The sequence below is a fragment of the Acanthopagrus latus genome, chromosome 20, assembly GCF_904848185.1.
Source record: "Acanthopagrus latus isolate v.2019 chromosome 20, fAcaLat1.1, whole genome shotgun sequence".
Lineage (NCBI taxonomy): Eukaryota > Metazoa > Chordata > Actinopteri > Spariformes > Sparidae > Acanthopagrus > Acanthopagrus latus.
In genome coordinates this window covers 16,966,467-16,994,430 of record NC_051058.1, presented here as the reverse complement: position 1 = coordinate 16,994,430, position 27,964 = coordinate 16,966,467, and the positions used below count along the sequence as shown (strand labels likewise).

Genomic DNA, 27,964 nt, shown 5'->3' with positions numbered 1-27,964 from the left:
GGGTATTTTATTTGTAACATCGTGCACTTTTAAAAGTAACCGTCAGATAAATGTAGTGGAGTAAAAGAAAAAAGTGCAATAATTACCTCTGTAGTGTAATGGAGGAGGAGTACAGTAGCTCCAGAAGAAGAACTACAGTACTTGAGTAATTACTTTCTTACAACATATCACTGGATGTTGGAGCAGGACAGCAGGAGACTTTATTTGTCAGGGGAATCATCAGTTTATTGCCTTTTATTCCAATTCTTGTCGCTTTACATCAGTTTTTGTGAGTAACAGTCAGTCACAGAGGTGTTCCCTGCTGAACTCTGACAAATCTGGGTCTCCAAAGAAACATGAGTCAAATCCTTTGTCATCAGTGGAAACAGAGAACCTGTTGAACCTGCTGGATAGGGCAGCGCACACACACCGCACACACACACACACACACACACACACCTACACAGACACACACTCTACCTGGCGCAGCAACGTCACCACTTCCCACAGTGGGATGTGAGGAATGAGGAAGACGCGTCTAAAGCGAGAGAGCAGGAGTCGTTCACTAGAGAACAGACAGGAGGTGAAGAGAGTTCCTGTCCTCGGATCAGATCATTAAAGTGCAGTGATGGCGCTCGGCTGTGCGGAAAGGTGCGCTCTGTTTGCGCAGCGGCACCAGTCAGCCTTGAATTTTGCGCTCCTGGTCGTCGGTTACATCCTCTACCTCCTGATCGGAGCCGGGATCTTCTCCGCCATCGAGCTGCCCTACGAGCAGGAGCTGCGGCTGGAGCTGGAGGCGGTCCGGCGGGACTTCCTGTCCAACAACACCTGTGTGTCCGACGCGCGCCTGGAGGAGCTGCTGGTCCGGGTTCTGGAGGCCAGCAACTACGGAGTGTCCGTGCTGGGAAACGACACCAAACACAACTGGGACTTCGTGTCGTCCTTGTTCTTCACCAGCACCGTGCTGACCACGACAGGTGAGGTGAAACCTTAAAGTCAGAGCACAGCTGATGGATTTGGCTTTAAAGGTGCACTGTGTAGTGTAGAGGAAGAAGAGACACATCTTCACTGAACAACAAAACTAATCAAACTGAATAAATAAACAAACCTTAAAAGACAACACAACTTCATACTGTTTTACTTTGTTTATATGTGGCGGACCCTGCCACCTGTGTACCCTATTTTCCTCTGAGAACAGCGTGTTTATTCAGTTATTGAGAAAAAAATTATATATTTCAAAGTTCGAATTATTACCTTGCATTTGAAATTGTTCTCCAAAATTACATAGCACCCCTTTAATTAGCCAGCTGTCATATCTGTTCTGAAAAGTCACAGTTTTTCAAGGGTTTGCAGCAATATGGTTAAAGGTGCAATATGTAACAACTGGCCAGCTAACACACTCCTATTCAAACAAATAGGGGCCAGTATATCAGTAGAGAAAGCTAATTGCAGTTAACTGTGGCTGCTGTTCAGCAAGTTAGTTATACACATTAATATGTTGTTTTTCGTCGTAAATTATTTATCATCCATTAACTAAAGTCATTTTAGCTCACACACCCATTATACACAGTGACTTATTGGAATCTGGAACTATCGTGTTTTGTTCATCATGCAAAACGCAGTCAAGGTTACATCAGGGTCATCACAAGGACAGCATGCACGTGGTCTGGTAATCTTCCAGGGTGTTTAAAGTTCCTTATTGACTGTACCAACATAGTGTCATGCTTTACGTGTCGCGCCACTTGTTATTCAGGAAGCAGAAGCGGGTTTAGAGGTGTTTATTGTGTGTTTTTAATGAGAACTGACGTCCCCGAAGCTCCGTGACACAGTTAAAGCGTTAGCTATGCTAAAAGAGCCAAATTAAAACCCACAGAGCTTTGTCGCTCCGTGTAAACATTAGTTTGGCCTATTATTTATTAATTAAGATTCAGACAGTCTTGATTCAAACTTGTCTCCGCTAAGAAGAGATGTTGCTGTCGAGTGAGGGTCTTGTCTTCCTCTCCCTTGCCTTCCTTCATTTTCTCTAATTACCGTTCTCCGTGTCGAGCTTTGCGAGAGGCTAAGTGGCTCCTGGAGTAGAGTCCCACCTCTAATTATACCTTTCTGTAATTAACGGCCTGCTGCGTGTTTGGTTTTTGTTTCCAGGTTATGGCCACACCGTTCCCCTCTCGGATGAAGGGAAGGCCTTCTGCATCTTCTACTCCCTCTGTGGCATCCCCGTCACCCTCTTCTTCCTCTCCGTCGTGGTGCAGAGGATCATGGTCCTGGTGAGCCGCCGTCCGGTGGCCTACTTCCACCGTCGATGGGCCGTGTCTAAATCGAAGCTGGCTGCCGTACACGCCGCCTGCCTCGGCGTCCTCATGGCCCTGCTGCTCCTCATCATCCCCGCGTGGATCTTCACCAGCCTGGAGAAGGACTGGGACTTCCTGGAGTCTTTGTATTTCTGTTTCATCTCTCTTACAACCATCGGCCTCGGGGATTATGTCCCCGGCGAGACACACAGTAGAGAGGACATCCAACACCCTCAGCTGTACAGGCTGGCCATTACAAGTGAGTGGGGAGCTAAATATACTGCTTCTGCCCTCAGGTGGAAGCCTTTTATCTCCAGAAAAGAAGAAGGAGACAGGCAGCTGTTGCTTTTTTGCTTTCACCCACTCATTTGGTAAAGAATTTTCAGGAGCTCAATAATAAGAGAACTTTCTTATCTTGTAGTGCAGTGGTTCCCAGCCTTGTTGGATTGTTGCCCCTGAAAACACAGCATCGCCTCATTGTCTGAGTTAGCATCAGTCCAGGACTTGTGAGGACCGTAGCCGCTTTAGTTATTTTACTTTGCCGTGTTTGTAAAGGCCTGGAAATCTGAAGGTTAGCCAGTATTTCAGAGCAGGGAAAGAGTTGAGGGTCACGCTAGCTTTGGCTTTGTTCGGCTGTTTGAAGGTACAGACGAGCTCGGAGCTAAATTTGAACAACAGCATGCTAGTACGTTCGCAGTTACAGTGCTAGCATTGCTGTTTTGATGCCATGCCTTCGTTCCGATGGCCCAAGAGCTGTAAGTTCCCAACCCTACTGCTGTCCCTTAGTCACTCTAAGTGTTGTTATGAGATCAGCCTACATCTAGCAATTTGGGTGACGTGGGTAAACCGACAGTGGTAAAGGTAGGACTCAACAGCAGGAGTGAAATCACTTGGAATCTAGTTTGGGGTAAGGCAAGAAAGATAGCTCATAAAGGCCAAAAACTCATGGACAAGGGCCCCCGCAAGCACTCAACTAACAACAGCAGGGAGATTGTGTAGTTTCGTAGGGGGCCGTACTGTTGGGGGCCGGTCTGGCTGATGGATGAAGGTATCCTCCGTCGCCAACGGCTGACGGTCATCGACTACTGAGCCCTGCGTTGCTATGCGTTGTCATATGGGAGAAAAATGGAAAGAAGTCTACTGGTGCACAAAGCAATACCGTTATTTTTACATCTGGTATGTTATTTTCTCCCAGCGCAAGGTGCTTGGGTAACATTGGTGGCACACAGTGGAGTTACGGCCATGTGGATGCGAGGATCCAGACCCTTTTAACTCCGGCATGGGGATGTATGTGCCGCGCTCGCCAGGCAGAGATTTGAGTGCTGATCTAACTCCTTTCAGTAGTTAAGGGAGAAGTTTCTCGGCTGAGCGAGAGACAGTCGGAGTCTGCCGTCAGAGCGACAGTGAGAAAACAGCTGTGATCACTGTGGTGAACTAATGAGCAGCTCCTGCATCGCAGCAACCCTGAGGGGACCTGGAATTCAGAAGCACCCAGTAAGCCCTGCTATTGTGTATCCCACCTTAGTTTAGCACATTAGCATGCTCACATTCTGCTAATTAGCACTAATCACAAAGTACGTCTGAGGCTGATGGGAATGTCATTAGTAATGCAGGTCTGTTTCAGTTGGGAAATAAACTACAGGACTGCTAATGGGTGATGGCATTTGAGGAAAAGTCACGTTGAATGATTTATCTGCAGAAAAAAGTGCAAACACAGATTTAGCTGTACATGGTTGGTTTTGTGTCAGTCACCTTTGGGTGTATCGGCCCTCACACCTGGAGCCACCGCTGCAGAGGACTAGTCGATCCTTTACTTAAATTAAAACATAATAATCACAAAAAATGAGCCTACAGGGTCAGCGTATTCTTGACCTTTTGTTATGTAGCTTTTCTGACTGGCACAGTGAAACAAAGCTGTCTGTGATCCACCACACCCTTACTGTTCTGACCAAACCCAGATTTGCTTTATTAGTCACACTGTTCTGGGTGTTTGTTCCTCATGCTGCCATCTTGTTTGCCCTCCCAGTCTACTTGCTGCTGGGCCTGGTGTGCGTCCTGGTGGTGCTGGAGACGTGCTGCGAGCTCCCCCAGATGAAGCGCCTCAGGCAGAGGTTTTACCGAGAAAACGTTCGGGAGCTGGACTCTGAGACCACCAACATCATCGATCGGGACCACTTGAGCGACCAGCTGACTGACCCGTCGGACCAGATGCATCATCATCATCCGCCAGTCATCCCCTCTGTGTCACAACAGGCTGCATCTCTCCGGCAGGACAAATCGACGCCTTACACCCCAGTATCAGGACCTGCTGCTAACGGAAACCTGAGATGACAGATTGCCTGGAAAACATTGTTTTTAAGAGACTGTTTAATGAACTGAGCGGGAGCACTCTTAGTACACCATATCCATATGTAAACACTTAATCACTTAAAAAAAGGGATTGCTTTCTGCTGCTGCCAACACCAACAGACATTTTGTGGCGTGAAAGCAGGAACCACCCACAGACTATCAGGATGGCGTTGTTTTCTCGATCTCTCCTGTTGCTCAATTCGCCGCAGATAAGAGCCTGATCCGTGACGCAGAGGAAGGGCCGGGCCCCCCGAAACGGAGGGAAACCCCCGCCAGGTTCCTGCTTCCTGCCAAAGTCTTGGAGCTGTAATTCCAAAGTGGCACAGTTTTGCTCCAGAGGATTTCACACCGGCTCACGGCACATTTTATGATCTGGGGAGGTATTTGCATAGGAAATTTGCCTTCTTGGAAGCAGCGCGAAGACAATCGGGCATACCATCAGATGGCTTAATGTGCGTTACGTGCAAGAAGAGGATCAGATTATTTCAAAAAATAAACTTTCTTCCTGGTGATTGTTGGCCTTCAGGTGTTGATAGCATCTTGAAATATACTAAGTAACTTTATTATGTCTATTAAAGGTGCACTATGTAGTTTGTATGTAGTTGAAAAAAAATAATAACAAACTGACCTTTAAGGACAAGGAGATGCTGTTTTACTTTGTCTATATGTGGCGGACCCTGCCACCTTTCTAGCTTCAAACATGTTCTGGGGACCTTATTTTCCTTTGAGAAGAGCTTGTTTATTCAGTTATGAGAGAAATAAATAAGTCCAATTTTTATTATCTCTGCCTTAATATTGTAAATATGTAAATTCTGAGTTTAAATTTATTTCCCAAAACTACATAGTGCCACTTTTAGTACACCTCCAGTACTATAAACTGCTCAGTTTAGTTAGTTTGTGATCACCTGCCTGAAGGTGATATAGACGTTATGCTGCTAGGGGCCTCAATCAAACAAAACTAATGGTCACGGGAGTCTTCACTGGTAAACTGCCACCACTGCTGATTAAAATCTATCTACGTGACTCAGGCAGAGATGTTCACGGATCAGACTGTGTTTGAAAGTTGTGTCTCATGACTCTCATGTCATGCTCTGTCACGTCAGCTGGCTTCCTTCCTCACTATGTGACTTCCTTGAAGGTGAAAGTTGTTGTTTAAACATTTTGGATAATGTAGGTACAAAACGCAACAGCATACGTAACAAAAATCTAGGCCAGACATATTCAGTTCCTTTAAGAACCTTTCCGACCCTTTAAGCATTTTGTTTGTTGGATTATTGATCAGTTTTTTTAAAAAAGGTGCAACCCAAGCTGTTTGTAACACTGCACTGTTTTTTCCCCTGCACTTCTGTATTTACGAAGTTTATTTTCCAATTTTGCAAACTTATTTTAAAAAGTAGAGTAAAAATATGCATTGTTCTAACGCACTTAAATTCTAGCCCACCATAGGTAAATGTAAAAACCTGGCCTGGTTAAAATACATAAGTCATTTAATGCAGAAATGGTACATCTTTGGTTGGTAAACTTGTCCCCACAGTGTTGCATGACAGGGGAGAAACCATTTTCCCCTTAAAAACCTCTTGATTTTGTTTTCCAGTCCAGAAAAGCACCAGAAAAGCCACTAGTGTAAACCGTCAACTCACGTTCTGTTTCTATTCTAAAGCCTTCAGAATAGCTTTGCTTGACTCTTATCTGTTAATACCACCTTATTAAGGTACACTTGATACTGAAACACAAAGCTGTTCCCATTCAAACCTGCACTGATACTGATCCTAAGCTCCTAATTTCTTTTACTTCTGTCCCTCAGAGGTATGTTCTGTCTGGTGGAACCATCAGACCACCAAAACAACAAAAACATCTGTTTCTAAAGAGGAATTTTTACATCCTAGAAGTACGAAAGGCCATTAAGAAATATAGAGCAGAGTCACTCTTATGAATGGTCGTGTAGTTAAAACGTATACAATCTAATGCTGCTGTACACCAATAAATCCCTTATTCATGGAGGTTTAAATGTTGAGTTCCTGTTAACATTTTCTTGTGTGGTTAATTTAGCCTCATTGATATAAATTGGGTGGAGGACATGCTAAAATAATCCCGCTTGTCAGTTTAATGCAATAGAATTAAACCACAACCACAAACTGCAGCATGTTTAATGACCACACGGTTGAATGCATGTGTTTCATTGGAGTGACTGTGCTGCAGTGTGCGACATCCAACCACTAGAGGGCAGCACTGTCCTTGCACATACAAAAAAAGGAAGATTAACATGTAGATGGGCATTTATATTTCATGCTGCCTCAGGGAATATTTCTTAAAAATGTAATTAAGCTGCAAGAATATGTCATTGTGACACTTAAAGTTATGTTTTGTATATTCTGTCAATGCTGTCCTAGTTTACAAGGATGTTCAACTAGATGTGCAGTACGTTTTTTTTTTTTTTTTTTTACATACATTTGCTTCTTCATAGTCTCCAAAGTCTTCCATAGATATTTTTTTTGCTGCTGGTCTCAGTTGTTGTTTTGCGACATCAGAGCTTTGTGATTGTAGTTTTTTTTTTTTTAATAAATGTGATGTGCAGCGTTGAACATTTTAGAGTTGATTATTTCTTTGCAAATGTACAAATGACAAGCCGATCAAGCGTCTTACATAAACTTGGATTATTTTATTTTATACAGTGTCATATTCACATTGTAATTCGAGACACAAACATGCAGACTGATGCGGGTGCACACATTCAAAAATCACACACTCATACTCAAACGCGCACACACGCACACACACACACACACACACACACACACACACACACACACACACACACACACACACACACACACACAGTCCTTCAATGTACAGTGGCAGTACTCACTCCCCAGTGTGAGAAAGTATTTGTCCCTTCTGAAAATGTCCTTGAATCAACATGAGCCGCAGGACGGTTGTTGTGCAGCAGACCTTAACCTTTGACCTCCCCACAAAGGCTGGAAAAGTGTTGTTCGCATATCAGTAGAGCTGCGTACACCATCACACTCACATACAAGCCCTCCTCCCTCCGCCGTCACTCATGCTGTACATCTGTGCGTGTGTTTATACGATCTGTGGCTGTTTGGAGCAGCGGGGCCAGAGAGGACGCAGGCTGACGATGAAAAGGATGAAGAGCAGCACCGCCATGATGGTGACTATGGAGACGTAGCCGGCATGGGGTAGTGGGGGAGAGTCGGGAGCCTCGGCCGGAATCATGTTGGTCAGGTTCAACATGTAGCCCAGCGTCCAGCCTGCGTCACTGCCTTTTATCTGGACACAAGCACAAACACAGGAAGAGGGAAATTGTCACTGCTCACTGTCATTTGTTGACACATGCTGTTTGACACAGTTTGGGCGGATTCAGACTGTAGTTGAAAACAGACTTAAAGGGGAAAATGGATAAGTAAGGGGAGAAACAGGGAGTTACTGAAAGTTTGATGAGTAGCAAGATCATCATTCACAGATATCAGCCCAAATAAAATCCAACAGGAGTCTTCCACACAACACGGCACGCCAGTCATCATCAAAAAAACACACCATGAGGGGATATAGTTTGGAGTTTAAAGACTTGAAAGATTGTGTCGTGACAGACTGAAGCTGTAGTGAATGTCTACTAAGAAACTCTATGTTGGCATTTCCTTATATTTGTCACATATGTGGAATTCTACATTATTTAAATGTGACATTTCTCTTAAATAGCAGTGCTGATGCTAAAAGGGGCACTATGCAGTCTTGGGGAAGAAATTTCAACTAAGAATTGTAATATTTATTATATTAATGAGGTAATAATACAAACTAAACATGTATTCATTTTTCCATATCTGAATAAACAAGCTGTCATCGCTGGTTCCAAGAACAGTCTTTGAAGCTAGAAAGGTGGCAGGGTCCGCCAAAAAGAAACAAAGCAAAGCTGTATGAAATTGTGTTGTCCTTTATGGTCAGTTTGTTTATTGAGTTTGTGAGGCATAAAAAAAAAAAATGTATATTGAATAATATATTATTTTCTAAACTCTCTCAATAGGTTATGTTATCCACATAAAATAACTCACTATTATTATTATTATTATATGTATAATTCATTTAGATGCTTTGCAACATAATCTGCTTATTTACGGACTAATTCATTAATTTGTAAAATCTTGTACTAATAAACGTTTTACGTGACACTTTTGATCTTCCATACAGTTACAGCTATTCTCGCTGCCTAGCAACCGGTTGACAGTCAACGTCCAATCAGATTCACCCAGGTGCGCAGCGCGGCCATTACAACCGCACCGTCTTCGACACAGCTGACGTCTTTTTAGCAAGTTACGGGTCGCTTTTTGCTTCATGACTCTGTGGTTTGACTGCTGACGCTACTAATAAGTGGACACTCACTTAAGTTTGACCCGCCATTAAGCCCGAGTCCAAGGTAAGAACCAGCTCTTGTGTTTTTGGGACCAACGGTTTGTTGTTTTTCCAGCAAGCTAGCTCGGTCTAGCCTCTAAGGGTCCACTGCTGATGTGCTCCTGTAAGTGTGCTGTACTTTACCCTAACGAATTAATAAGTAATGGAGGTGGCCTACGACAATACTTATCACCCACCTTTAATGCAGTGCTGAGTTCCCTTCCCAGACAGCTTTACAACCATTCACACCTAGCCCTAGCAACCCACATGAATGCCGGTTTGGAAACGACTCAGCAGTGGCCCTAAGGACTCACACATGTCTTTAACGACTCTGTAAGGACACTCCCACACAGACTGTAAAAGCTTGTAACTCCCCTCCAGTTTGTGAGAACTGAAGAAGCCTCATCAAGTGAAACACGAAAAATATCCCAATAGCCCTACCTAATTTTGAGTAGTATATGTTAAAGCCTTGGCTTGCATTGAGAGCACCATGTGTTGCTGTCTATATTCACACATTTAATATGATCTATACAGTTTTGGGGAAGACATTTTAATCAACAATAGAAATCTTCAGTGACTGTTTTTGTTTTAAATGCTGAAAAGGACTAAATAACCAAACTCTTTTAGTTTTCATCATAAAACTGACCCTGAAGGACAACAACATTTACTACCTCTTTTCTTTGTTTATATGTGGCGGACCCTGCCACCTTTGTAGCTTCAAACAGTGTTCTGAGGACCTTATGTTCCTCTGAGAACAGCTTGTTTATTCAGATGTGGAGAAAATGAATATAACCAAGTTTGTCTTATCACATCATATTGTAAATATTCAAATTCAGAGTTTGAAATACTTCTCCAAAATGACAAAGAACCCCTTGGTATATAAGTGTGTGCAAACTGGTAAGTGTGAGACAAATTAGAATTCTTTGCTAAGGTACAAAAAAAGAAAAAACCCTATACACAGTCTGTGAGTCCATTTAGTCCATTTTACTCAGTCCTGGTATTGAGTAACGTGTCAGATGGGAACGGCTTTGTTTCCATTCAAGGCCAAGTGCAGCATGACTGTTGCTTCACAGAGGTTAGGTACATTCACCGTTGAATATTTGTCTTGGAACTACTGTGGATAGATGCTGTTAGTACCTTGCTCAGCTGAGGTTATCCAGAAGGTTATCAACACTGTAGGATATGACTTAAAGGAAGAGGCACAGCTTTGGGGTGTGTGAGATAGGAAAGGAGTGGACTGTGATCTACTGACCTTTTTAATGAATTTTATGTTGGAGTAGCTCGTCTGGTCAAACTTGTATCCCTCTGTCAGCAGGGTGAGTATGTACGTGCCGGAGAAACAGTACTCAGCCAGATACTTCACTTTAACCCCTGGATGCTGCTGCATTATCTGTTCAAGCAGTGATATCATCAATGTACAGTATGGGCAGGCTGGAGGACATAGATAAGACAAGAAAGTGGATAAATATGGCAGAATTTTTTTTTGTGCACGTATAATGGATGCATAATTATGCCCTGACCTGATTCCAAGGAGTTGAGCAGAAGCTTTTTAGCTTATCCTCGACAGTTTTCAGGGGAATAGATGTATCAGTGAGATTGAGGAAGTTCATCACAAAGTAGTAAGCAGAGAAAGCCTAAAGAAAGACACAGAGAGGAAGAAATGAACTTGTCCCTTCCTGTCCTATATTTTCCAATAACTACTTAGACTGTGGATCCTACAACAGTCTAACTTGTCCCTCCAAAATCCATAATACATTGAAAATGCTTTTACACTAATTGTAAAGATTTTCAGTGTAGTTTGTGCGTTGTGTGTGTGTGACTATTTAAACTGTCATCACTATTCATATCTACACAACTAGTGTGGTTTATGATTAAATTGTTCATAGAAGTAGCTAGCATAGACGCTCAATGCTTTTTCTTGCCTTACTAACTCAAATATATCCGTAGACAAGTGTTGAATATTGTGTACTACAAATAAAATACCATTCACCTACATTACACTGGGGTGTTGTCAAAAATCTCAGGGATAAATGAAATAAAACCAAACTATTTGTGTGGCTAGATAAGACTAGCTTGATGAGCAAGAAAACAAATTATTAATTTGTGGCTCCAAATCATGAACATTTGAGTGAACAAGGAGCACTCAAAGCTCCAATCATTGTTTATTGATAAGGACAAGTCACGCCCAAAACACAAGTTGCTCAGTGAACTGTGACTTAATGATTACAACTGATAGATCAGTGTTATATAGACCCTGTGGTTTGTTTGTGTGACTCTCCAAACAACACAGGCCACTGAAAGATGGTGATAAACAAACACTGTGTGACATTACCCCAAATGGCCCTTGCAGTAGTGGCTGGAAGACCCCGTTGAATGAGCACTGGCTGTATTTGCAGTGGGTAAAGTTGAAGATGCTTTTGATGACTTCCTGGCATTCTTTGAAGTTTCCTTTGCCCGTTTGATTGAAGGCTGCTGGAGCTGTCTGGGGTTTTCGTTCTGACACACAAGGACTGTCATAGAGGACTGAGTAGTTCTTCACTGCAGTGTAGCCAGGGTTGAAACAAGGATCTAATATGCTTGCTTGACCTGACTAGGAGAGAGAGGTGTAAAAGACAGAGAGGGAACTAATCAAATTCAATGTCATTGCACATTTCAATACATCAAATCCTAAAGACTAAGTCTCAAATTATTTAAGATTTAAACAGTCTATTAACAGCCATGTTTCATCAATGTATTTTTAATGCACAATTGAAAGTATTGAACTATTTGAAGCTTTTTTCAACAAAAAGACTTCATGCACTTAAATATACAACATTTACCTCAAATGGCTGTTTCTGCTCCCAGAGCAGAGAAGAAGTTTTTTTTTTTTTTTTTTTTTTTGGTGGCCTTTGGGATAATCCCATACTGTGCGAAAATCCAGCCAGTAGTAGCAACATGTACATGTGGACTAATGAGGAGACCATGGTGTCATTCAAAAAGAGCATCTTACCATTTTAGATGGAAAACCACAACAGAACTGGTTTTTGCTCTCTGTTAGCGACCTCTACATCTTTTACTCTGCTTATTGCAGTCATTTGCAATATAGCCTATGCCACTGACTTCTGTTAAAACTATGCTTTACTTAGTTTATTCACTTTAAACCACATTCTTTTTTTGTTGTGCTATTTCAAAAGTTAGCTTGACAGTTAGATATAAACACAGCTGATGTTAACAGAGAAAAATAAATATTCCTGAGACCTCAAAATTTACCTGAGTCTGTTGTGCCAGTGTCAAACGTAGTGCTTGGTCTTTCCCGTAACACAGGAAGCTGTGAGTGTACAGGTTATAATCATTTCCATAGAGTCGGAAGGTCACTGAGTTGTTCGGTGACTCTGAACCGTCAAATTTGTCAGATACAAAGCTAATCTGAGTGGAGGCCCCTCCAAGGTCAAGAGCACCTGTGGTGTCCAAGCCCTGTAGCAGAGACAAAAGGCAGTGAAGTTAGTTCACAGTGGGTGGGCACTGGCAGATCCACACTGACTGGCACACAGAAAGCACATCGCAAAGGAGAAAATCTAACATGCGTAATATGCGTCCAAACACATGCGCACTGACCTGTGTGAGGCGGTCGTCCAAGTAGTTGACCGTGACCCAACCGAAGGCACCCTCCTCCTGGCCACTGAGTATTCTGGCTCCCTGATAGGAAAAGGGGAACTTCTGCAGGGCACTCTCCACAGCCTTTAAGACTTCGTCTGATGCAGAACTGTTCTCTTTACTGCAGGAACACACAACACAAATTCATTAGAGTGACTCACATCCATAATTCACATCAATACCAGAGCCTATAAATAATAAATAGACTGTGTTGCATATAATGGATTTGACAGTAGCATATTTGCTGCTGTGGCAGTTCAAGTGGAGATAAATCACAAAACAGGAGGAAGGAAAAGGCTGCAGATAGCAGCACTTCCGCTGCCAGTGTGAACATAATGACAGAGTTTAAGCTTGGGTGGAAGTCACCTCAGTGGCAGCATGAAAAGGCAGGCTGTATTACTCTTTAATGGATACGTGTTTTTATGTTTGATTTAGGGATGCATTTGAATGTGCATGCCGTACTTCAGCAGTCTCATTCCTGCAGTAGCGCCCAGATAAAGGGGGGTCTCTTGGTGTCTTTTCCCTGGGACCCACTGCTCGGCCTCCTGCATACACACTCTCAGCGACTCCCCCGCCTTCAATGGATCGTGCGCATAGCTGGAGATGCCTGGACCTGTGAGTTGAGCAAAATGTCAAGAAGAGTTTGAAGTCAGTTGATCTAAACTGAGGGGCCATAAAACTTAATAAGAGCCTGAAGTTCAAAGATGCTCGCCTGTTCGGGAGTTAAAGGTCATCTTTACTACTTTAAGAATAAGGATGGGAATTTGCTATGGCAGAGAAAGCTCGGCGAAGTTGTTATCAAGATGTCTGTTTCCTGTAAACGTGCCTGATGTACCCTCCACTGAGGAAGTAGTACCCTTAAGTTCCATTTGAGCTTCCCAGTGGGCAAAATTACAGCCAAGAGTGTCCCTGATCAGATATCCAGCACGAGTGTACACATCCTCCCGTAGAGGAGGGCTGCATCTCAATACCCATACTAACAGAACAAGATTTAGGCCCAATTCCATCTCCATTTTTTTCCCTTAACCTTGTTTTGGAGTGATCCCTTGCCCTTCGGAACAAGGTTACAAGGAGCATTTGTTGAAAGCTCCCTTGTAATGTTACGAACTGACATTCCTAACATGGCGTCTTTTGCTGTGCTGATTTCTCTTGTGTTTACTGTGGCAATCCTGGTGTTATCACAATGCCATTTGCCATTAATCTGATAGATACAAAAAAGCATGGACGCTTGCGGTTCATTTGCTCCAACGTCACACTATTGGTCAAGCCATCAAATAAAAAAGAACACTGACTCGTTTCTGGCCGCTAGCATTAGCGATGCTCTATGGGCTAACAATAATTTTCGTTGTGATATTAGAGGAGCGTTATGAATTGCAGCAACTTGGCTAATGCTAATGTAACATAGACCTTGAGAGATGTTAGGAAACTGGTTGCGATTGTTTTATACCTTTTTTTAATAAAGAAAATGACCATAATATATTAAAACTGAAGAGAGTTCTCTCAACCCTGGGTTTGAAAGGCCATGAAGCCTTAACACTTCACCCTATCTCTCTATCCCAACAAATATTGGGACTCCCTACCCCTAGAAGTGAACATGCAAAGCATAGGGGTAAGGCTGAGTGGCAGGGGCAAGGGGTGTATTAGGATCGGGCTTAGTCCCAATACATACATGTTAAAATATGGTATGTCAAAAATACCAGGATGTCCTCCTACATCTGGCAGCAGTATACATTTTTAGCCCACAGTAGAGGATACTTCACATTCTGAACAACATATTTTTCCAATTTTACATCAGATTTCATGCTATGAAGTACAATGGCTGTATGAACAGAGGGTCAAAGTTCAAAGCGCAGTGTCATGAAAAAGACATGTTTTGGAACACAGCTTAGGTTCATGTGTTAACCTCTCACTTTATGTACCTGGTTAAATGATACTTGTGTTATTTTACATGTTTCTGATTATGAGTGGAAAAGGAGCAATGCTTTGGTTTGTTGTGCAATACCTTGACTTCTACTGCTTAAGACATTGTTTAAAACAGCTCGTAAAAAGGCACAGTAAAAATAAATTGGGCGCTGTAGTTACAAACAAATCTTACTCAGAGGCGCTGGTTGGTCCTTTTGTCTGTGAATCGCTGTCTTGTGTGTAAGAAAAGCATTGATAACCAATGTAAATTACATTGCGAGGGAGGCTGGCACACACCAACGGCTGAGAGATAAAAAGCAATTGTTAAATCAACTGTTAGCTGTTATATGATGTGTATTAAAAGCACTTTAACATTCAACAAGAACAATTGGTTGCATAAGAACATGCCCTGAGGATGAGGCACACAGCACAAGCACAGTTGGTTCCACTTTCTATGAATTGTTGTCTTGTAGCTAATGTCTTGATGGATGATTAATTATTTGTTGGAATACTTCCGCATCTGGCAATCTCAAAGTAATTAAGTCATTAGTAGTGTTGGCGGTTTCTTGGGTCACTTTTAAATGAGTCATCAGTTCTGCAGCAATAAATGCAAGTAAATCATTACAATACAACGATTCATGTCCAATTTACATTCATATCTCCAAGTGTCGTGTTGTCAATGTTGATGAGTTTTTAATAATTTTGGCTGCAGATGCCCTGCAACTCTTTTACAGAGGATAAGAAGATTAGAGCTGAAATGATTAGATGATTAATTCATTAGTCACTGGTTGGGAAATTAATCTGCAACTATGGTGATTGTTTCAGTGATATTTTGGGCAAATATATGAACCAATTATTGGTTCCAGCTTCTCCATTGTGGGTAATTATTTCTTGTCTCTGTCCTAGATTGTGATTAATTTATTCCTGTTTTTGGACAGTTGGTTGGACTAAAATAGACATATAAGAAAGTCAGCTTGGCTGTAGGAAATTATAATGGATATTCTTCACTATTTTATGCCATTATTTTTAGACCAAGCAAGTATTGAGTTTATCCATGAAGAAATCAATTGAGCTGTCCATTTGACTGGTCGACCTGATTAATCAACATGTCAGATTCTATTATAAACCAAACTGGAACTGAGTAGAGCGCAAAAATGTCATGTGTTTATGGAAGCTTGAACCAACCTATTTGAAGCAATAATTTCATGCTGTCCAACCATCAATCAATCTTCAGCCTTCATGTCAGAAAGACACTGCCAGAGCAAACCATTTCGGGGGGCTTTACCTCACACATAAGGCTACTGTACAAAAACACACATTTTTAACTTTTTTTCACTGCTTTGGGTGAAACTGGATCATATATAATGAAGTCCATGTTTTCTGATCACAAGAAAATGTTTGTGAGCTTCCTGATAAAATGATGGTTGTACTTGTTGCCAAATTAACCGCAAAATTAACCTGTGTTGGAACCTGATGCTTTGGGACCAAACGCAAGCTGGGACTAGCTGTAACCAGATGATGACAGGGAATCATCACAGATAATGACAGGGAATCCAGTACTGCGGGGATTTACGGAGTTTAGCTGTTGTTAGATGGTTACTGCCTGCTCATTTACTCATGCAGCCAACATTAGGCTGACTAACTTTAGGCCCGTGGTTGCCAGGACGCCAAACCTGGCAAGAAAACCACCTTGGTCCTGCACTCCCTATCATCAAATTGGCAGTTGCATTGGAGCATGTTTGGCAAGCACTTCTCTTACTTAATCGGCTTCCTTCACCAGGAGCTCACGGTTGGGCAGAGTTAGCTACTTTGACATCTAGTTGCATGGTGTCAAAGTAACTACTGGCTACTATAACCAGCAATCAAGTCACTCCCTACCTCACTGTTTTTACAGGAAACATGTTAATATGCAGGAGCAAGTATCACTTGGCTTTTGGTTTAGTGGTGACTTTAAATGAAGAAAATTAGAAGAAATTCCTGGATCTGTCCCTTTATCTGGATCCGGACCAAAAGTTAATCAGGTTTATTCTGGGCAAAGACTAATCCTCCAATCATAAGGAGTGAACTCACAGGAGCTGACAATGGCAGTAGTGTCAATAAAATCATATCATTTCCCATCCCTATTTACATTCTGTGCCAAGAGTTATTCATATTGATAATTAACTAGTGATCTGTGATGTATGAATAAATAATTGACTGACCATTAACAAGGCCAGTATTTATAATTAATTAATTTTTACACTTTTTCAAATATATTTTCAAAGTTTAAGATACAACTATCATATTTAATAACCATTAGCACACTAAGTAAAGTACCCGTGCATATACATACAAGCCTAAGGTTGCACTTCCTTGGACATTTACATAAGCAGTCGTATGAATGCATGAATGTGAGGGCAGTTGTGCAGCTTGTACCTTTGACTTTGCAGGAATGTGTCTGTTCAACTCTTCCAGTGTTGTTATCCTTTTCCGCTGGCCACTCATAGATATACAGAGCTGTGTGGGAGGAACCAGCATCCAACACAATCCCATACTGAAGTGTGGAGACAGACAGAGGGAGGAATTTCAGCTCAGTGCTTAGTGACATTAACTCTAGATGAGTTCCATCAGGATGTGTTGTTTAAACCTTCAGTGGTATGATTGTATAGCCCACGGACAAATTTCCTACAACTACTTTTATCAGAAAAAAATGTTAGTTTAGTGCTGAAAGTGTGGAGTAAACCAACAATCCATAAAGTGTAGCTGTGAGATGAAATGGGCCTAAATTTAATGGTAAAAAGCAGTGGTGACTAATAATTCTTATCATCGTCATCATCATCTGACCTTATTTGGTGATGGATTTCTAAAACCAGTACCAGGTTAACAGGAGACTGTATTTGGCTTGTGGATCCCACAGTAAAGCACCGGGCTCTTACACGCTCAGGAAACAGCCTACAACATTTTTAACATTTTCCTCCACTATACCTTGTACTTTTGGGGGAGGGGCCTGTTCTGCAAAACCGCTACTGTCACCAAGGCAACAATCGCTATGACACCAATCACAGTGATGATGATGGTCACGGGCTTGTGCCAGGGGTTCTTCTCTTTCATCTCTGTGAGCGTGGGTGGGAAAGACAGACAGACAGACAGGAAGGAGAGGAGAGAGGGTTTGCCGGGGGTGGGGGGAGAGGGGGGAAGATGGGGACAGATCGGGGGCAGGAAGGGGAAGGAGAGGGGTTGTGTTAGACAGTCTTGCATCCAGATGTGAGTGATGTCACAGCATGTTTGAATGTATGAGAGAGAGTCCATCCAGGGGTTTTCGCAGAGAGTGTTTAATTGTGTTGTTTTGTTACCAAGGACTACAGATGGATTTCTCATTTTGTGTCTGAACTCGTTCCAAGCTGTTGGGTAAATCAAGTGAAGGTTGTTAATTCAGCCTCAACACGTTTCGTAAGGGTATTCCACCGAAATTCTGAGCTAATGCTGAAAGATCAAGAAGATTTCCCCTTTGGGAGACGATTAAAGGGAAACCATTTTCACGCTTATTATTGAGGAAATGGCTGAAACGTTTTGTACAAACAGCTGGCATCAATCAAAATGGTATTCAGGAAACGTTTTGATTAAAGCAGTGACTCAGAGTTAGCTAACAGTGATTAATATTTTCAACATCCTGTTTCAGGTATTATTTTAATCCTGAGTATATATGGTCTAGTGCTGCTTTGTTTGGCTCCCACATTGCTTTCTTAGTTTTCATTAAGTTTCCACTGTTTACACACACAGACACACGCAGACACACGCTCATGTTATTGTGGATAATATGAGCTTATACATCCACAATTTATCTAGGAACAAAACGGGCTGACAAAACAGGTGTAACAGGACGTCTCTATTGACATGAATGTTGTGATTAAAAAAAAGTGATGAAGAAGACACCGGTCTGAATTGGAAAAGTAAATACACACACACACACACACACACACACACACACACACACACACACACACACACACACACACACACACACACACACACTCCAGTTGTTTGATTATTAACACGCTAAGTAAACTGGCAGAAGCTACGTAGGTGAACATGACAGCTGGCAAAGTACACTGAGACTGATCAGATTGTAGAGTAGAAAAGGCACACGCACAGACACAGCTGCTTTTGCATGAACAGGACCTGCAGGAGTGATAGTAAACCTGACCTTTGTCTACTGTGGGAAAACACACAACAAACTAAAACTTGGAGTGTGTTAAAGCAGCAAGCCACAAGCTAACAGAGAGCGGAAGAGCGCACTTACCTCTGCTGTCTACTTCAATGAAGTACCACTGACAGGGGAGGGACGGAGGGAGAGAGGGAGAGAGGGAGGGAGAGGGAGATAAAGAGAGAAAGAGAGGGAGGACGAGGGAGAGGAGAGAATAGACAGAGGGAGGTAGCGGAGTGATAAGATGAGGAGAGGTTTTTCCGTCGTGGCCGGACAGAGGATTAGAACAGAGCTCTGTGTGTGTGTGTGTGTGTGTGTGTGTGTGTGTGTGTGTGTGTGTGTGTGTGTGTGTGTGTGTGTGTGTGTGTGTGTGTGTGTGTGTGTGTGTGTGTGTGTGTGTGTGTGTGTGTGTGTGTTTTTGTAGTTCTCTGAAGCACTGAGTTTGGCATTTCCTCCCCAAGCTGGGGCAGCAGAGCTGGTCACTATGGAGACTAAAGTGTGTGTGTGTGTGTGTGAACCCCTTAAAAGGGACTCTCTCCGGCACTTTCTCACTCCTCTCTGTGAACTAATGCACTACTCTCTCCCTCTCCTCTCTCTGTGTGTAGGAGGGAGGGGAAGTGGGGACTCCCTTGTTTAGCTTCTTTTTTTTCTTTTTTTTTTTCTTTTTTTTTTTTTTTTTTATTACTGGCAGGCTGTGATGTCATCTCTGTGACGGATTGGAATCCCCTGCTTTTCTCCGAGGTGGTGTGTGTGTGTGTGTATGTGTGTGTGTGTGTCCTTATTTGTGTTTGTTAAAACAATAGCTGTTACTGGAGACATTGTGTATGTGTGTGTTTGTGTGTCTGCAGACCTTAAACATGACTTGCCTGCAAATTTGATCTCTTCTCTTGCTACACCACATGCACGAACACGCATGTTTAAACATGCACAAGAGAGTTACTGTCATCTTGGTAGTTATGTCACTTATCCTCACCCCCCCGAGGGAGCTGTGTGACTCAAAACCTCTCAGCATTAAGGAAACACATGCATACACACACATGCAGCCACCATAAAGCATCCTGTAATTGTTTGACCATACCACTTCTGAGAAAACAATCAAAGTTCATGGCTATTTTTCAAACATGACCCACCAGCTGTCTAAACCAGAGACAGTCTGGCAGTGGTCTGGCTGTTTATTTACTCACCATGTTATCTGAAAGGGAGGCCAGTTGTATCCCTCAGTTGGAATTTGGAAAGTGGAATTACAGCTAGACTGTCTCTGTGCTGATGCATTTAAATGAAAGCAATGTCATATTTAAAGCACAGACTGACTTAAAATGTACAAATTAGGATAAAAAGCGAAGTGAGACACGCGACCAGTCTCTGGTTGTCTTAAGCTAAAATTTGACCTATGGATTACAGTCACAGATGTTGAAAAATTAAAAACTTCTGGTGTCACCCTTGGGTTAACAGCGTAATGTTAAACTTTGCCAGATAATGGAACCAAATCCAAGGATGGCTGAAGAAGCCTTGCTGGAGCAGTGTTAGGACAATAAAGAGACAACTACCAGGACATAATGTCAGGCAGAAACACCTCATCATCATACAAACATGCATCAAAACACACTTGTTTTTAAGTCTTGTTAAGGCATGTCTAGCTTATGTTCCAACTTCAGAGTGTGCCCTGGATTTTATTTTTTAGACAAAGGTGGTAAAGGATGCAAACCATCTGTGGCATGCATGCGGCCTTGAGCAGTTTGTGTGGCTCATTTTATTGCACCATTAGTGTGTAAAAAAAAAAAAGAAAAGAAAAGAAAAAGAAAAAAAAAGCGAGATTTCATCACAGGAAAAAAAAACCATCAGTTGCAGATCATATAATCTTTCTGTGCAGATTTCACCATCCTGACTCTATTTTCTTTTTGATAAAAACACAATGGCACAGAGCCTGATGGGAAAAGTGTAGACAAGAATTATGAAGGGAACAAGCTTTCCAATGTGTCTGTTGAACGGAAACTAACAGGTGGGTCATATGACCCAAGGAGGCGATCCAAAAGAATCATTGAACTTTAATTAAAAAACGATAATGATTATATAAAACAGAGAAAGCTCTCACAGTCAGTCAAAAAAGGGTGTGTTATTTGTCTGGAGGAGTAATACAATGCAGTACTGATTAAATGAAGACTGTGAGGTGTGGTTAAAAGGTCAGAAAAAGCCAGGAAGTTGACCTTGACTTTTTGTCAAGGAATGGAAACATTTTGCATCTAAAAACGATTAGGCCGGATCATTAAAGTGTCTCCAGATTGTGTCTCACATTTATGTACCTTGTGATTTATAAAAGTAGTATTATTAAATCCTTTAACATTCTGGCTTTGTTAAAAGTTGATTGAAGTATTTAAAGTATCCTAAAAAACAAAATCCAATTAAAACATAAGTTGGCTCAACCTTTTTATAGTTTGGACAAAACATGTGAGTTTAAAGAGGAATTAACTTTTTTTAATTTTATGGGAAAAATGTGAAATACATTGGTCTGTAACAACCCAGACAGCCTCTATATCGCAGTTTAGCCCCATTGTTCTTAGCCATCAAAAGCTCATGCAGCGCCGATCTGAGTGGGGGTCCGACCACTCACCATGACTGCATTACTGTCTGACTTGCATGACACAAGGCCAGCGTCTGGCTTCAGTCTGATTATGGGATTCATCAAACCATTCCTCGAAGGCATTTAGCCGCAGTGAATAAAACCACATGTGATTGCCACACATGTTTACTTGTTTTACAACATCTTCACATGCATTGAGTTAGACTCATTACAAAGCTGTTAGTCTAGCACATATGAAATATGAGACAACATCTGTGATGTGTCTGCTGGTGGGGTAAACAACCAGCCTTGGCATTAATGACTCCATTAATGACAGCTGGCTCCAATTACGCAACTCCTGCTTCATTGTACAACAAAGTCTCAGTGGGAAAATTGTACACAATAAAGCAGCAAAGGTTGCCTCACACTGAGCTGGACTTCTCCCTTTCCTTCCTGTTACTGTAAGTGTGAGAAATGTTCAGAGAGAGATGGAAGTTAACAATCAAAAGTATTTCCATACTTTAATCAGTCAGATTAAAGAATGGAAAGACTGTTACCTCAGGTACTGCTGATGATGCTGTTGGCAGCCGAATAAACAGATACAGACACGTAGTCACAAACACATGTCGAGACAGAAAACAGGGCTTACCTGAGCAGCAAATTACGTGCATGAGATCATGGAGGGAACTCTCTTGGCACATCAACAGAGACTGAAATACCGGCTTTCAGGCCACACAAACACACAGGCTTGTTCATTTGCACTTGTGAGGAATTTTATTGACATTCATTCACTATTGATCACAGTACAATGCCTAACCCCATCCCACACCTAATCTAATCCAAACCCTGAAGTTTTGACTTTGTAAAGAAGTGACAAAGGTCCAAAATGTCGTCACTTTCGAAGACTGTCTTCACTCAGATTCAGTCTCAGGCACACAGATTTTCGGGCCGGGGTCAGACTCAGGATGTTTGAGGGGCAGGGGTGAAAACCTTTTTAGAAAAAGGCACCTGCTCTTTGCGGCAGGGCACCCTAGATGGTACTTAACCACGTTTTGTCCACTGGAAGGACACCCTAGAGGGCACTTTATTATGTTTCGTCCACTGGAATGGCACCCGACAGGGCATTTTATCATGTTTTATCTACCATAGGGGGATGCAAGGGGCCATTTTCCCTGGCCTCCCCTGCACCCCTCCCTGAGTCCACCAGTGTTTGCAGATGCACAAATACACAGTGACACTAACACCACACAATCACGCTTGCGCCACAGCATTTCCAATTCCAACCTCTAAACACGCTGTACTGTGGAGGTTGGGGCATGATGGTTCAAGCTAGGGCATGACAAAATAGTGGGAAAAGGAGAGCAGAAATGGGATTGGGAAACATAACATCTGCTATCACTCAGTGTATCCTTCTGAGTGCTCTTTTTATGAGTTTAATGCAAATATTTGAAGAATTTAAAGAGCTCTTTAGCCAACTAAGTGGACACAAAAACATCAGCAGGTGCTTGAACCTACTTTTCATTTTCAGGAATCAGGAAGCAAAGAAAAAACACACTGTCCAAGTAGACAAGGTTTTAACATAAACTTATTATGTTAAAAACCAACACTCATGTCTGCAAGCAGCAGACATGAGTGTTGTTTGAATGAACAGCGGTCAGGTCATTCACCTACGAAACAATGTTCAACAACTGTCACACATAAAATAACAATCACAGCACAGATCAATTTAAACCCCTAACACACACATTCTTCTTGTGTCAAGATGACTGTTGACTATATTCACCACCTAATCCCTAAATTTTAATCTAAAGTTTACCTAAACCTGACCCTGGATGTGATCTAAAACTGAAGTCCTGATTCTAAACTATCTAAAGTAAGACTAGAAAGATTTCAATTTAAAGTTCAAGCTGGTTTTTACCAGTTTAAATGATCAGCAAATACTCCTTCAGTACACATAATGGGTTGTCCTCACACAAAAAAGCACACCACTGTAAAGGTTCTGCTGGCACAATGTTGAAAACCAAGTGGATCCTTGTTTGGTTTTTTTTTATGACATAACAGACCTAAGCGAGTCTCCTCCCCTGTTGATCTGAAACTCATAAATGTCCTAAGATAGTAAAGTAAAACAGAGGAAGAGAGACAGAAATAGGGGAAGAGGGAGGGTGTTCTGAATCAGCAGGTACTGAGCGGGTTGTTACTTTGCACTAAGCAATGAGTCAAAGGGTGACACGGTGTGAGATCGCCTGTGTGGTTTCTGATGACGGGAAGACGAAACAACTGTAAGGCAGCTCTTACATTTGTTTTGCTGCACTTGGTGGTAAGGGTCATTTAAGTCATAAGCCTATGTGTGGACTTGCGTAAATGCACATCATGGGGATAAAACACGTGTTGCCTAGGCGCACTCACCACAACTCGCCTAACACAGTGGTAAAACAAGTGTCCAAATCCTTTAACTAAGTATTATTAGCCATAGCACTCAATTACAAGGTAAAGACCCGCATTAAATTCTTATTTAATTATTACATTACAGTAAACAAGAATCAGCAAGTACTCATATCCAGGTCTGTATTTTCAACCTTCATGCAGTTTCAAACCACTTTAAGGAAATGTTAACAGGTTATGAAGCAGTCTCTATGTAACACTGATGTCTCTATATGACCTACATAGTCCAATGAGATGCTGTATTACCATATATTTAATGCCTGCAACCAGGTCCTTTCTGACTTATCCAGGTTGCATAAGTCATGAAATTAATATTCAAACAATTTGTCTTGTCAGAGTGCTGAGAATGAATTGAGGAGTCTTTCAGTCTGAGAGCAGAATCTGCTCAACCGTCTGATGGTATAGCACCACACTAAAGTTTACATTGTTTCACTATTGTAATATTCCAGTTACTGATCATACAAAGAGCTGCTGTTTCAAATGTAATACTGTAAACTGCAAGGTTATTACAGACTGCAGCCGTCTAATACCTGGGCTGGAGCAAAAAGTGCAATGAAGTGCAATTTCTCTGAATATATATCTACATATGAATCATTCAAATCTGTTGGCCAAGGGCAAGGTGTTGGTATGGGAAGGATTAAGGTTTCAGCTTGTTGTCTATTCGGTTAATACTATTCAGATCACAGCACACTTTGAGTTTTAGCCCTGATATCCGTTTTCTATACATTGGCTAGGCTCTCTAGAAGCCCTGAAACATTTGATCTTGCCCCGAGAGACTAAATTGTCAAATGGTAGCTGAGACCGAATAAAATGCCAAATTGACCTCTACAGAAATACCTAAGTAATGAACCCTAACTTTAGATCCCTCCCAGTAAATGAAAGTTGATGTAACAATAATTTGAATAGAAAGCACTTAACAATGATGGATAAAGTGCAGACTGTATTTGATATGTCGAATTCTTCCAATTACTTGTGCACTTCCAAATAAATGGACCATGTTATTTTCCTCTTTAACACAAAAATTGCCCCCCCCCCCCCCCCCCCCATCAACATATTGCCTGGGAAACATCCATTGTTCAAAACTTAACTGTGCCTCATACAACACAATGTCCTTGAGTTGTTACAGTGCTATCCACTTCAATTTTTCCAAAGAATCAGACAAACTTTTTTTTGTTCTAGGTGTTGAAAGACACAACAATGTTCACTAAGCAGCTCTATAAATACTTTTTGTTCTGGCTTTGTGAAACTGCCGCATCCTGTAAAAAGGGAACCTCTGGCAGCGTCATATGATGAGAAATGAGAGGAAGCATTCTTTGTCCGCCACAGGGAAGTCAAGTGGTCTGTCCTCGTTGATTTTGAGTCCAGTCTGACCTCATCTACAGGACAGACTGACACCAACTGGGCTGGGCTTGTCCACCCTGACCTTCAGCTGAGTGAATTATAGCCATTGTGGTTTTATTTCAAATAATCTTGTCAAACATCAGTCATTGGATTGTAATAGCTACAAAGCTAATATTATTTCCACAGTGGTGCCATGGTGTTTACTTTTATCTAACTGGAGAGGCAGTTGACCCTGTAGATAACTTATCAGCCTCTTAACATAAACAGACTGGACTTTTGTATACATTTTTTGGATTGCTGGCATCAGCACTGTTGATACCAAAATGGCTTAAAGCAAACCCTAATGTGATATTTTGAAATTACTGTCAAGTCACCCAAATTACTTACCTCTAGTGATGCCTAAATATGAAGACAGTTGTGGTTTAATTTGTCCAGGTTTTAAGATTTCTGCCCACGCTCCAATACAGAAATTCAGAATAAAAGGGGAAGCACATAAAATACGAAAGTATCTATGTAAGACTTTTTCAAGAACCACCATACGTAACCAATCATGAAAGAATTCAGTGATACCTTAATATATCATTCATGAAAATAAAGAAAAAGTCATTTTGATTTAATCCCTCCAGGTTTCTTTTAGATGTCTGCTTTCACACAAATAAGTGGAGATGAATGGAATTTAATTTGAATACTCAAGTTCCTTAGAATTGAGGTAGTTACTGAAGTTGCTTAGAATTTAAGAATTCCTTAGAATTTGGGTAAAAGATATATGTCTGGAATCTGGAGATTGTCTCCGGAGACACACATTGTGATTGTCTTTTTAAAATGTACTTCACTTTCATTCATTATGGTTGTGAAAGCAGACATACGGTGTATCTTAAAACCTTGGCATATAAAACCAAAACCGTCTGGATGGCAGATTAAAAGTTTTTGTCATTTGACCCTTTATTCATTCAGTTTACATAAGGCATCATCCAGTTAACACAAGCAAATCTGACCTTTGTAATACAAACATTTTTGAATTCACTGATTCACTGACCTAAATTAGTGGAGGTGAATTTACTTTTCATTTCTCTTTATTTCTTTAATCAGAGTAAAAGTGATATCCAGAGTATTTGGAAAAAATGTTCCTGGAGAGACATTGTTTTGAATAACCAAGGACTTTAATCTACATCTGACTTTAATCTACATCCGGAGCCAGGTGTCACATTGTGAAACGTTCTTGAATTATTGATGACTAGTCAGCCTAAAACAAACCATTTACTGTCGGTGCAAATAATATTTGTCTCAATCAAAAATCCTGCTGATATAGTACACTTTGGTCAACACATACAGGGTTCATACAGACCAGGAAACAGAATTGCTGAAACAGTAATTAGCTAATTGCTCTGAATCATTTGCACGGCAATAAATATATTGACTCATACATCAGATATGTTGGTAATAAAACTAACCAGCCCCCATCATATGCAATTAAATTAGCAGATTATATAATGCAATTACCCTGGGTCTCATGCACTTTGATAACCTGGCATAAAGATCACATGATCATAAGTGTGTCACTGTTTATACTTCGCACACACTCACACAGACCTTAAACCCCCTGGAAAAACACAAACACATGGGCTGAGGCACCTGCTAATGCTGCCGGTACACACACGCTCTGCACATGCTATGGAAAAGTCACACACCTGCCCCGCGCTACATGCTGTAAGTCACACAGCTAGAAGAGAACACACACTCACATGACACTTAACATGTACTGTACACACTTCTGCTACAACATCCTACTGCTGGGTACACGGCGTGACAAGGAATTCCTACACTTGTGTGAGCATGCATGTGTGTGTAGTTGTGTGTGTGTGTGTGTGCCAGTCATAGCAGTACACCTACCTCTTTGTGCAGACATAGGTTCTCTCTCAGCAGCAACACAATGCTCTTTCTATTCTTTGCCCCTCTTTGTCTCCCCCTCTCTCTCACACACTCTTTCTCTCTAGCCCTCTCTCTTCCTCTCTCTCTCTCTCTGGTAACACAGCTCTCTGCTCAGTCCAACGTTTTCAGCACCTCCTTTCACATACACTCGCTTTATTAGGAGAAGCAGAGCTTCCCTCCTCCCTCCTGCTCAGCCCACTCCCCTCCTTCTCAGGCGCCTTCTGCTTTGCCTTCTCTTTTCTCCTCTCTCTTTCTCTCTCTCTCTCCACACCTTTGTCATTTTCTTTTTCGCTGTCATCCTTCCACTCATTCTTCATGCTTCCCTCCCCATCTCCCTCTCAATCTGCCTCTCTGCCTTGACTCACTTCCACTGGTGTCTTTTTCATCATTTTCCTTCTGCCTCTCTTTCTCTTTGCCATTGTCTCTGTCTTGTAAAAGTGGGTCAAACATGAAAGCACTGTTAGATCTGGATGAGAGCTGAAGCTGGAGGGTTTAGAGGAGAAAAGGCAGTGGGTGAACTCAGTCGCTTCCTTAAACCCTTGTTTTAATAGATGTAATCTGAACTCTGGAAATTATCTCTTAATGGCTCCAGTGAAGTTTTTAACCTCTAATAAAGAGCCTATAAAGTTAGGCGTTACATAAGATTTCTACAATCAGGGTGGCACAGCTGTCAGCACAGGATGATAGTGAAACCTTGAGACCAGGGCCATGGCATGGACACTGCTACCTGCGTGCCGTTTGTGTGTGCGCGCGCTTGTTTTACACACTTTTATCCAAGGCTGAAAAACAAAGCTCTGTCTGTGTTTGAGCCCTGGTCGCAGGGGGAGTCCAATTCAAATTCACACTCCAGGCTACACTTTAAACACGACAATAAACCACCACCCGACAGCACTGATACTATTATGAGAAAAATCTGCCACCATCAGCAGAAACCACTTAATGTATGGGTGTGAT

General features: G+C 41.8%; 2 protein-coding genes and 1 long non-coding RNA gene across 6 annotated transcripts in view; 2 read left to right on the top strand and 1 right to left on the bottom strand.

The window, feature by feature from the left end:
* The first annotated feature begins 247 nt into the window (after positions 1 to 247).
* On the top strand, positions 248 to 7,187 carry LOC119010114 (potassium channel subfamily K member 1-like). The gene is made up of 3 exons (XM_037081996.1): positions 248 to 956; positions 2,125 to 2,529; positions 4,297 to 7,187. Exons 1-3 carry the CDS (start codon positions 608 to 610, stop codon positions 4,599 to 4,601), a joined length of 1,059 nt encoding a protein of 352 aa, XP_036937891.1. The 5' UTR covers positions 248 to 607; the 3' UTR covers positions 4,602 to 7,187.
* A 71-nt stretch (positions 7,188 to 7,258) lies between these two features.
* Positions 7,259 to 27,156, bottom strand: entpd1 (ectonucleoside triphosphate diphosphohydrolase 1). 3 transcript variants are annotated; one of them, XM_037081992.1, is made up of 10 exons: positions 26,972 to 27,155; positions 17,523 to 17,650; positions 16,974 to 17,091; positions 13,119 to 13,269; positions 12,618 to 12,777; positions 12,273 to 12,476; positions 11,356 to 11,613; positions 10,544 to 10,657; positions 10,276 to 10,413; positions 7,259 to 7,907 (listed from the first exon to the last, which is right to left on the bottom strand). In XM_037081992.1, the coding sequence occupies exons 1-10, from the start codon at positions 26,985 to 26,987 to the stop codon at positions 7,701 to 7,703; spliced, it is 1,494 nt and encodes a 497-aa protein (XP_036937887.1). In that variant the 5' UTR covers positions 26,988 to 27,155; the 3' UTR covers positions 7,259 to 7,700. The 3 variants fall into 3 exon arrangements, with proteins under 3 accessions (XP_036937887.1, XP_036937888.1, XP_036937890.1); XM_037081993.1 differs by lacking the exon at positions 26,972 to 27,155 and adding an exon at positions 18,838 to 19,080; XM_037081995.1 differs by lacking the exons at positions 16,974 to 17,091; positions 17,523 to 17,650 and having other exon boundaries at positions 26,972 to 27,156.
* LOC119010116 overlaps positions 8,529 to 27,964 on the top strand; it is a 66,529-nt gene continuing 47,093 nt past the window's right edge. The window contains exon 1 of one of the 2 annotated variants that reach the window (XR_005071907.1): positions 8,529 to 9,048. This is a non-coding gene — a long non-coding RNA (uncharacterized LOC119010116). The remainder of the gene's footprint in view (positions 9,049 to 27,964) is intronic. The other variant, XR_005071906.1, reaches the window with a different exon arrangement.